This window comes from Branchiostoma belcheri, unplaced genomic scaffold (assembly GCF_001625305.1).
Source record: "Branchiostoma belcheri isolate BF01 breed outbred unplaced genomic scaffold, Haploidv18h27 scaffold22, whole genome shotgun sequence".
Lineage (NCBI taxonomy): Eukaryota > Metazoa > Chordata > Leptocardii > Amphioxiformes > Branchiostomatidae > Branchiostoma > Branchiostoma belcheri.
This window is the reverse complement of record NW_017803713.1, coordinates 649156-661173: the sequence shown is the minus strand read 5'-3', so window position 1 is coordinate 661173 and position 12018 is coordinate 649156. Positions and strand designations below refer to the sequence as shown.

The following is a 12018-nucleotide window of genomic DNA, read 5'->3' as shown; positions in this document are numbered from 1 at the left end:
CCGGTAAATATCGTACAGTCCCTAAGGAGGTCATGTGTGGCCAGAAACTGTGTTAACTGATTTCCAATGAGCTCTATGTAACACAAATCACGTGCACTGGACGATAACTAGCAAAAGTAACCGTTAACAAATATGGGTATTTTTTGGTAAATTTGGTTTTTGTCAATAACTCTACGATTGCAGGGACGAAGTCCTTTAAAAGTTTAGGTTGGGTTAGGGTTAGGGTCTCTCCTTATTTTCAACCGCCTCCTTTAACTTTTTTTTGCTTCAATCTCTTGTTGTTTCGCAGATGTAGACGAGTGTGCTACAGAAAACGGTGGATGTCCACAGAACTGCACTAATACTGTCGGCAGCTTCTCATGCTCCTGCAATACTGGCTACAAAGTGAACGATGATGGCATATCGTGTGACGGTAATCTACATATATATTTTCTTATGTATGACTAGCGATAACTTAGTTGGAGATGTGTTATTCAATGGTGCATATCCATGTTTGTAGAATATTTTATAATATCATTCACATTTTCATATTTTTTGTGTATTCATTCCACTATGTAAAAACACATTTTTTTTCTAATCATTGCAGAGTGAAACTGATCTTAACACTGTATAACGATGATCTTCGGTTCAATATGTCACATCAATTCCCCTCGCTTGATTACACATACATACCCTTATCAAATACATTATACATAATACATAATTACACGGTACATTATTGTCAAAAAGTAGAAAATCTCTAGGAGGAATTCAACAAGAATCTGTTTACTGCAGTCTTGAACTTAGTCATGTTAGGACTGTCAGGGAAAACCGAGGCTGGTAAGGAGTTCCACAGCCTGCTAGTCCTTGGTACATATGAGGACATGTGAAGCTGAGTGTTGGATCTTGGCACTTTAACAAAGTAAGGGTGCCCACTTGTAGTTGAGCAAGTTACTCGCGTTCCGGATACTTCGGTCGGCAGAATTCCAGTGAGTTCCTCTGAGGGTTGCAGGAAGACGTGCCGGATTTAACCTTGATGATTGCAATGATGACCATGTGATGTTCTTTATCTATCATAGATTGACACTTGGTTTCATTAACGTGCCAATGAAGGCATATACAAATGTAAGAAATCCTCCGGGTTGACTTCTTTCCTTTATTATAAACAGACATTGACGAGTGTGCGAACTCTAATGGAGGCTGTGAGCACGTCTGTACCAACACTGAGGGCAGCTTCCAGTGTTCCTGTCACCTCGGACAAACACTCAACGGAGATGGGAAAAACTGCGACCTTGCAAGTGAGCTACACTTCTTGCTGTTGGAAAAGGAATAAAACTTATTTTAGATAGAAAGTTCATCTGAGTTCGTAATTTATGACTTAAATATAAAAATGAAACTGTTCTGCGACTCAAATTTTCGACTGAATCACCCGAAGGTACCTATTTTGGACAAACTTTGAGTCAGAGTGACGTCACACGTAGGAAAGACAACAGGTTGCTACAGCACTTGCGTGACTATTTTTACGATAGAGAATAGTTTAATTCCCATTACAAGTGCAACATGTCCGGTGGTAGTATACAATATCTTTTCTCACTGTAGTTTGGGATCTTCCTGAGAGTTGTCCAACGAATAGTTACCTCAGTCTGCCTAATAACAAAACGTACGTGTCGCCATCCGACGAGAGCGTACTCTACTCCACGGCCCAGACAAGGTGCTCCGCGGTGGGAGGAATGGTCGCCGTGCCGCGGGACTCGAACGAGCAGGAGTATCTTGTGTTTTTCAAGAACTGTCTAGACGCGTAAGTATAGTGTTTTCTATATATATATAGTTTACAACATGTAGTACATGAATTTTTCTTGTACTCTCCACGTGACATGTCATTAGAAAACAAGTGAACAGTGACAGGCAGTGCAGCCCCTATATATGTACCGGCTCAAAACGCGACAAGACCCCGTCGGGATCCCGCTAGGGACGCGCCAGGACCCCCCCCCCCCCAGGACCCCGCCAGGTATCTGACAGCTGCTCGGCCGAACTGTAAGAGCCGGCCGGCACCCTAAGGTACCCCGCAAGGGTCAACACGGGAGACTGACCTGGCATCAGACGGGTACCTGACAGCGACCAGCCGCCAAAGGGAGCAAAAGTTCATGAATTTTAAATAGAAGCCGCGTCAGCGCCCCGACAAAAGAGGTAAAGAACATTCAATTGTGACCCTGACAGCCGGTGTCTACACCGAGAACATGCCGCGCAAGGCCCATTTAAAATGGGACTTTAGCTTTAGCCAGTGTAACAGTACAACGTGCTGCTAGGCACAATTTACTTCTTCACTAGACTTGAAAATACCCTTAGGAAACTACATTCACTATGGAAAATTGTATCAAACCAGAAAGGCCAATATTTGCTTTGGAGCAAATACAGCGATGGGTTCACCACATTTTACGACATGGCAGGGAAAGAATGAGAAACACAAGGGAAAACAGTGATTTACATTGATATAACTATAATATGAAGTAACATATAACTAAAACAACAGTTGGATAGCTATTCCCTACTTTATTGATTAGGATTTTTAATTGCATAATGCAAACTGTTGATTTTACAAAAAAAAAAAAACGTCCATGCCCCGCATTCCAATGCTGGAGCAGGAAAGCTTGAAATACCTACCAAAATACTTGAATACAGACATACTGTCAGTATGGAAATGCTCTGTGCAGGTGTTAATCAAGTTAAATCCCAACAGCCAATCAGCAAGAAATGCTCTGTGCAGGTGGAAATACTCTGTGCAGGTGTTGATCAAGTTAAATCCCAACAGCCAATCAGCAAGAAGAATAGAGGAAAGCTGCATGCCTATTCTCGGTTGGGTTAAGGCAGCCTATGGCCAACTATGATTAGTAGTTCATACATATGGCTGTAACTTTTGATAGCTTGGTCGCACCACAACTTAACTTCACACAGTTCTAGTAGTACTTGAAACACATTGAATAAAGGTTATTTTGTTTTTACTACTTCTGAATTTTTGGGTTAAAAATCAACATTTTGGTTATAAAAAAGCTGTTTACTTCATGGCTTTACGCGCAAGCGGTAACAACACCTTTCATCATGATATTTTACAAGTAGAAAGCCAACCCCCTATTTATTATTTTTGTCCGAGGCTATTTTGTTTTAAATGACAGTTACATTGTTTTTTTGGGCCAAAAACGACAGAAACAGCTATTTTTCTGTCATTTTTCGTTAAAAAATCGCCACAGTTAAAAAATATCGACTTATAAGCAAAATAGCCTCGGACAATTTTGTTAAAAAAGTGATATTACGTAAACATGGATTACTCTAATGATGAATTACGTTGTTTTTAGCTGCGCGTAAAGCCTTTTGAGTCATACTCCGTGAATAAAATGCGTAACAACGCGGGTTTACAGGGGAAACATACAAATGACCGCCGGTAGCCGCGAAATCGAACACGCGTTCTATTCGAATGACGTCATATCGAACATGGTGGAACATGATTCGGGTTCGAAACATGTATGTGGCAATCGTGCAGACACACGCCCGAACTCGAACATGAATATCAGCCTACTCGGTTGGGTTAAGGCAGCCTATGGCATACTATGAGTAGTATTTCATACATATGCCTGTAACTTTTGATAGCTTGGTCGCACCACAACTAAACTTCACACAGTTCTAGTAGTACTTGAAACACATTGAATAAAGGTTATTTTGTTTTTACTACTTCTGGATTTTTGGGTTAAAAATCAACATTTTGGTTAAAAAAAGCTGTTTACTTCAAGGCTTTATGCGCAAGCGGTAACAACACCTTTCATCATGATATTTTACAAGTAGAAAGCCAACCCCCTATTTATTATTTTTGTCCGAGGCTATTTTGTGTTAAATGACAGTTACATTGTTTTTTTTGGGCCAAAAACGACAGAAACAGCTATTTTTCTGTCATTTTTCGTTAAAAAATCGCCACAGTTAAAAAATATCGACTTATATGCAAAATAGCCTCGGACAATTTTGATAAAAAAGTGATAATACGTAAACATGGATTACTCTAAAGATCAATTATGCTGTTTTCAGCTGCGCGTAAAGCCGTTTAGGTCATAGTCCGTGAATAAAATGCGTAACAACGTTGGTTTACAGGGGAAACACACAGATGACCGCCGGTAACCCCGAATTCGAACACGCGTTCTATTCGAATGACGTCATATCGAACATGGTGGAACATGATTCGGGTTCGAAACATGTTTGTGGCAATCGTGCAGACACACGCCCGAACTCGAACATGGATATCAGCCTAGGCCGCCTTAACCCAACCGAGTAGGCCGCCTTAACCCAACCGAGTTGGTTGATGCCCTGCATTCCATTGTGATGACTCATGCCCAAACGTGGTAAACAAGACACACTAACACAGTAATACATTTGCTATAACACAGCCAAAAAACTCAAATAAAACCATTCTAAAAGCCTGTACCACAATAATTTGAAAAACGCCTAGGGGTATTTGCCCACTGTACCTCCATACCAAATTTCAGGACCTTAGGCCCTAAAATGAAGAAGCAGGAGAAGGAGAAGAAACATCAGAAAAAGCACGAAGTGGTGGTGAACCCATAAATAGTACAAAACTGGTAAAAAAGGAAAATTTCATTTTCTCACTGATTATATTTTACAGAAATGCTCAGTTTTGGCTGGGACTCAGTAGACCGGACGGGACGTGGATTGACAGTAACGGTACGGCACTTGAGGAATTTGCTGCCTGGGCGCCCTGGGAGCCCGATGAATCTACAAAACTCTGTTCTCACTTTGTGTATGGCCTTCAAGCCAACAGTGAACGCAGAAATAAGTGGTCGGACGGAAGTTGCTACAGTTCATTCAAATACATATGTGAAACAAGTAAGTTTTGTTGAACATACGTCATTATTTTCAGTTCTTTGCATTGCTATCGATCACATTGTTTAACATTTTTACAACACGTGATATTAAACACAATTCCTTTTGTATCAATCTTTCAACAAAGCGTGCGAAGCAAATAACCGTACTTTATTGCACAAAGACGCACTTACGTTTACTAAGTTTAGTTTCTTCCATACAAACGGGCTCAGTCTTTTTATGAATAGAGAAACACGTTATACTTTGCCTTTTAATCAAATTCAATTTGTTTTATTCAACAGTATTACAACACATCATATAAAAGTCTTTCACACGAAGTTGTGTTTAACAGTCTTTCGACGAAGTGTACAAGGAATCGAGTATACAGCTACATGTAGCAACCATACTGGACTGTTGCTCACCTTGATCTGCATGGATACGTAGCATGCATATTCAATTTTTAAAATGTATCCCTTGCGAGCACATTAAGAGAGTATTTCAGAGTATTTTTTAACTTGCTCTCTTTCTCGTTCACCTCTAAATACGTTAAGAAATTTACTTATCGATGCATTTCATAGGTAAGTATTATCCTGATCATATTTAGATGGAAAGATTATTGCGGAATATTAAAAAACAATATTTCAAAGTCCCAAAACATCAATAAATTTACTAAATAATACTTTTCGTATGTAAAAAGGTTGTGGATTTACCCCGTTACAACAATAATGTAAATGACAGCACAATTGAAGTCCTTTCTTCACAATCAGAACCTTAGAACCTCCCCAACCTCAAGGCAACTGTTTAGCTGCTTTGTCAGAATATATATGGTTGAGTGTGCTACTGATTTCTTTTCCCGAAATGCGGTGCCAGACGTACATAACTCTTTTTGGTTATCTTTTTTCCTATTTTCTTACCCTTTCCTAATTATTTCTGCCAGCTTTCATATACACCACACCTCCACCAACAACAACTCCTGCTGTGACCACTACAACAGCTGCCACCAGCACAGTTCTCTCTTCAACTGCAGGGGCTGCTACTACTCCCACACCAGGTAAAGTCACCTAACCCTTCTTTGTATGTGTAGAGGGTCTCTCTCTAGATAGATAGTTACTAGATAAATAGATAGATAGAGAGAGAGACAGACAGACACAGACAGAGAGAGACAGAGACAGAGAGATAGAGATAGAGACCCTCTCAGACCATCTAATCTGACTGATGGGTGTATCTGAACATTTGGTACTGAGAATCTTTATTACAAAGCTTTAATTTTTGTATGGGTGCTCCTTTTAAATGATCTTTTTTTGTAAATTTACTTTAGCCACTTGTGGAGTATCTGCGTTTCGTCACGTCCCCGACACTGGATGCTCAGGAGCTCTCATATCATCCCATCGAAGCACTACATTGCAGTTCTGTGCATCAGAATGCTGCGCCAATCCGTCTTGCCTGTCCTTCCAGTTTAACGATTATAACGACTGCCATTTGAAAAGCAGGCTCTGTTCTGCTGCGGAGAAAAGTTTTGCATCACTCGGCAACATGTATGATCGGTTGGCTGCACCAGGTTGGTAAAGTACTCTTCGCTAAGCGCATCGCTTAATTTTCAAGACAAAATCGCATGATTACAAATCTAGCAAATATCATGACTAATAAAGCACCAAAGTATGTCTTTTGGCATTAACGGGAAAAACTTTCGCGACAGAGAGAGAGAAAAAGTGTGGAGGTGGATGTTTGGGGTGATGTTTTAGCAGCTGCTCAGCTGTCCTTACCAGGTTATATTTAATTCCATTCTACCGATGATATTTTGGCCAAGTTTGGCTACAAAACAGCTGAATTTATCTCAGATTTTTTTCTCTTTCTATACACGGTATATTGTACAACAGTCACCACACCTTCACCACCAACAACAACTCCTGCTGTGACCACTACAACAGCTGCCACCAGCACAGTTGTATCTTCAACTGCAGGGGCTGCTACTACTCCCACAATAGGTAAAGCCATTTAATATTTTTTATGTGTGTATTGACAAAGCCTATATATGTATGTTACTTCAATGCATTCCCCAGAAATTTAATAATATTATGTGGATAAGCAGGAAAAAAACAGGACGACAAGTGCTTTTCCAATCATATATTGCTGTTTTCATGACGAATAAAAGAATTGTCCTTCACCGCACAAAATCCCTCGTTTCCGTGTGAGAAATTGCCGCACACTTTCCCGAATATTTTAGGTTTCCGGTAGAACCCGGGGGTTTCCGACCTGCACACGAAACGTGTCCAGTCCCGTACATGTCCTGTACACTCCCGGAAGTGAACCACTTTTTGTGTGCAGGTCGTGTACTGGGCGTTATATGCCCGGACACGATCCCTGTACATCCCCGTACACGGCAGGAAATGGCCGTGCACCGCTCCGTGCGTTGCTGGAATATGCATAATTTAGCGACAATTATCACCTAATTATTCTCCACACGGCAGCGGGGCCCTGCTCTTTCCCGTTCTCGGGACCCCACTGCACCCACTACGGGGACCCCCCTTCCCGCTCCCGGGGCTTCGCTGCCCGGCTCCCGAGAAATCGCTTCCCCCGCTCCCGGGACACATTTCGATGTTTTAGGAACACATTTTATTCATAAAAAGAAGTAATACATGTTTATACTTCATGCATCGTTTTATTGGTATAAACAGTATCGCCATATACAGACTGACAAAAATAACGCTCTATGTATAGTGTATACACGTTATGCACTATGCTAACACTATACCATAATGTAACCTGGTACTTCACAAAAATGTGTAGCCGAAACATAGAAACAATAGCTTTTTCCCGAACTAGCCTTCCAGGGACTAGACTTTTAAAATCGTTGGACCCGGTGTAAACTCAGAAATTACTGGTAATTAACAGATTTCTCTAACTTTAAAAAGTAAACTAACATCACATCTCATCACAGTCACCTCCAAATAGAAGTCCAAGCTTGTAACACGGTGTTCCCTTAATCAATAATTGCCCTATCATGTCGAAACATTTTTTTTCTAAAATGCTAAGGAGTTCTATTAGGATTTGGAGACGTACGTAATCTCCAAGCAGATCCCTCTCGGTGGCAAAAAGACAGTATCAAATTGGCCAGACAGTATCCATTAGCCAGAGAAGCTCCATTAGCCACCGACGGGTGGGGATCAGGACAAAAAAAAGGCCACATATAAAAAGGTAACGATCATTCCCCACAACCTCTGCTTGGAGAGTAAGACGTACGCGCATTCTAAACAAGATGTGTATGGCGGTAATCTGTGTTGAAAAGACCGAAGCTAAATACTTGACTTCCTTGCTGATGATTGGTTGGATGATTCTATGTCTTCTTTCAGGTCAATGGCTGGAGCGGAATTCGTCATGGGTCGTAGACTCCGCCGGCACAACGTTTGTTGACGGGAACGGAGTAATACACGATGCTGCCAAAGCCTTGGATGGGGACATCTGGACCTACTGGAACCCACAAGATGAAAGACTGTACTACAACAACTGGTACATTGTACTTGACCTCAAGACAACGCACACTCTGACCCGAATCGCATTGAACAACGTCGGAGACACCACCCACGACATTGCAGACTTCACCTTGCAAATGCTCGGGTGTTTGCACAACTGGGAGGACGTCCTGACTGTCACTAATGTGACGGCAGGGACACGGCAGCGCCAGGAGTTCGACGGGTTCCAGGAAACAGCGCGGTACTGGAGGTTCGTGATCACGCACTCCCACACCAACTATCAGCCATGGCTCAGGGAACTGGACTTTTACGGAATATCACAAGGTGAAAGAAAACATCATTGTCGTTTTGTTAAAATATCGATACAAACAAGGTGCACGTACTGTTGGCCTGGAATACGCGACGTATTTAAAAATATTGACGTTTAGATATGTCATGACTTATAGCGTGACTGTAAACGTGGCTGTATACATTGACATGGCGGATAAATGGGCTAAACCATTAGTTGATGTAAGCACTAGGCGGACACCACATCCATTTAAATGCGTGTGTGTGTTACGTTTGAACATTAAGATACCTAAGGCAACGTCACAGACGTAACATCATCGTACCCTAACTTGGATATTGTTTACAGGTCCATATTGCTCTGCTGGGTCTTGGACGGACTGGTTCAATCGGGACCAACCCTCGGGGACTCAAGACAACGAGATGCTGACCAACCTTCGCCAGAGTTATCCAGGGCAAATCTGCGCCACGCCTACAGCCGTGCACGCGCGCGTCACAAGCACGCAGCAGGAGGCGTCCCTGGCAGGACAGCACATCCACGCCTACGACACGACCACCGGGTTCGTCTGCAGGAATGCGGATCAGACTGACAGCGTATGTCTGGATTATGAAGTCCGTTTCTGCTGCCCGGATGAAGGAAACAGTATGTACCACAAGGGGATTTCCCCAGTACCTTCATTTCTTTATAACGTGTACTGTACATTCAATCTGTCCCTCTTGTAAGGCCACATGCACACATTCACAAGTAAATTTTATGGATGACGTCCTTTGGAGACTCTAAATCTAATGCTAGATAACGAAAAACGACCCTGAAGGAACGGCCCTAAAAACAAGATACCTAGATTAGAAATATACTAAGAGACGACAAATGTTAGGACGCAAATTGAATGAGATGACACAGTGTAACAAGCAAGAAGTCTTTTATTCATCATCAAAACAGCAATAAATCAGGTGGAACAGCAATCTGACGATTTGCGGCACTGTCGTGACTCTTTTATCATAATTACAGGAAGCTGAATTTCTTGTGTTATCCTAGGAACAGGCCCAAATTAATGCGCGCGCGGACTCATCCATACAATTTAGTCGGTGTGGCCTAATACAAGATCAATAGAAATCAGGCTTTCTTAAATAGACCAAGATCACTTTAACAGATGGATCAACATCAAACAAGCACTGGCGGCAATAGTGCTGCAGGTCATGCTGTAAAGAAGAGGTTCTCTTCTAATATGTCAAAACTGTCTTTGCTCATATGTCTATTTGCCGTTTTATTCGTTCATGTTTCGGGTTCTACATATAAGAACATCTCCGATTGTATGTATTCTCTTATACATTTTCATATGACAAACGTACTTTACGTACATACAAGAAGACACTGGTGATGATTTTAACCTATCAGACTTTCCAACCATTCCATCTTTGCTCTTTACTTTTGACTATAAATATTTTATGATTATTATATTAATGAATTAATGATGATGATGTGTCATGTGTATAATGCACTGTTATTGTAATATGTTATGTTATTTGGATATTCCTAACTTTCTGCTAGGTCCTGTATATTGTATTGACTGCAGGGCTCCCACTTGTAATGCACTGTGACATCACCATTAAATTCAATGAAATGAAATGATACTTGTATCCCTCTCGCCTGAAACAGGTGTCAATGTCGCCTTGGGGAAGGCAGCGAATCAAACAAGCATTAATGCCGCCAATGGAGTTGCAAGCCGTGCTGTAGACGGGAACACGAATGGGCAGTACAGATCCGGTTCCTGTTCACACACTGAAGGTGGAGATCCTGATCCAACCTGGTGGGTGGATCTTGGTCAGTCGTATGTGGTTGACAGGTACGTGTACAGCATTATTATTCAAGTTTATTCAAACGTCACACACCTAGTTGCATACAATAAGTCTGAATTGTTAGCTCTTTACAATGACAGAGTTTAAGAGTGCTAAGGAGTTATAATTGACAATCAATCGACCTCGGTTTAAAATCAAGAAATATAATTATGATAAAAAGTATATAGTCTTCTAAAATATAGTACATAAGGACATATATTAAGTATTTACAGATTGTTAATTCCATTGTTTGTTTAGCAAGCTTGTCATATAAGGTATCGCAAGTCACATGTATATATAAGCATCGAGTGCACAACAACACACACACACACACACACACACACACACACACACACACACACCTCATCATCAAAGTAAATGGTTACTGCAGTAAATAAGATTTTCAATAGTGTATATTCTATATAACAATTACCAAAATATTGATCAAATTTAAGTTTTCAAAGATTTGTGCCGAGTATATGTATGTCGTATTTAATGTGTGCTCCTGTGAAATTAAAACGTTAAACATTTTTTACCTTCCATCCTTAGGGTAGTTCATTATAAAATCAATGGACTCTATTCTAGATCCAGTGACAGTCTAAAAACTTTGAACATATATAGTCTGCTTCGATACTTGAATTGGCAAAGGGATGTTCTGAGATACAAATCCCAACTTTGATCTAAGATAACAAGTTTTATATCAATGGTGTTTAAAATGAACTCTCTATATGCTTGTATAAGTATAAATTAAAGCTATTGCTTTGTTTTTAATAACAACAGGGTAGTCATCTTTAACCGAATGGACGCTTGTTGTGTTGGACGACTCAATCCCTTCAACGTCCACATCGGGTATTCTGACCAGGTCAGCACCAACCCCAAGTGTGGCGGTGACCATCAAATCAACCTTAGTCAACCGTCCATTTCAGTTTCATGTCAGGGGATGCTGGGGCGGTACGTAGGCGTCCGTCTGCCCGGTACAGGCCGAGTACTGGCCCTGTGTGAGGTTCAAGTCTTTTCAGGTGGGTCTTGGCTACATTTGCTTGACATGGTACGGCATCATTTCCGTGTCAAAATTATGAGCGTAAAAAAAGCGTTCCATTTTGTGTCTATACGTCACGTTTAAGGGACCCATACGTCATGTATCCGGGCCATTCATCACGTATGGCAAAACGCACGGGGACGTTGTGGATGTCCAATTTTCTTTGTCAAAACTAACTTACGTGGGGCACGATCACATTTCCAAGCCGGGGCCCGGCCGGGTTGTTTGCTGGAACAAAAAATAAACAATCTGTATAAAAAGTATACATGAATAGTGCTCATGGTTAATTTCTAATACGTTTTTTGTGTATGTTTTGCTGTCTTAAAATTTTCGTTCCATACGACTGCCCGGCCGTAAACCTAACATCAACTATGTTCCCTTTTCACAGCCACCTGGTTTTGTCAAACAACGACCTCGGCACCAACCACTACAGCGGAGACTAGCACCGTGATAGTTTCGTCAACAACAGCGACCGCTGCACCAAACACCACGGCAGAGACCAACACCACGATAGCTTCGTCAACAACAGCGACCGCTGCACCAAACACC

General features: G+C 41.4%; 1 protein-coding gene across 1 annotated transcript in view; it reads left to right on the top strand.

The window, feature by feature from the left end:
* Positions 1 to 12018, top strand: part of LOC109470100 — a 20393-nt gene that overhangs the window by 2524 nt on the left and 5851 nt on the right. The window contains exons 5-13 of the mRNA XM_019768881.1: positions 4643 to 4863; positions 5777 to 5890; positions 6158 to 6397; positions 6717 to 6824; positions 8190 to 8633; positions 8944 to 9237; positions 10252 to 10438; positions 11211 to 11449; positions 11858 to 11983. Coding sequence (XP_019624440.1) covers positions 4643 to 4863; positions 5777 to 5890; positions 6158 to 6397; positions 6717 to 6824; positions 8190 to 8633; positions 8944 to 9237; positions 10252 to 10438; positions 11211 to 11449; positions 11858 to 11983 — 1973 coding nt within the window. The remainder of the gene's footprint in view (positions 1 to 4642; positions 4864 to 5776; positions 5891 to 6157; positions 6398 to 6716; positions 6825 to 8189; positions 8634 to 8943; positions 9238 to 10251; positions 10439 to 11210; positions 11450 to 11857; positions 11984 to 12018) is intronic.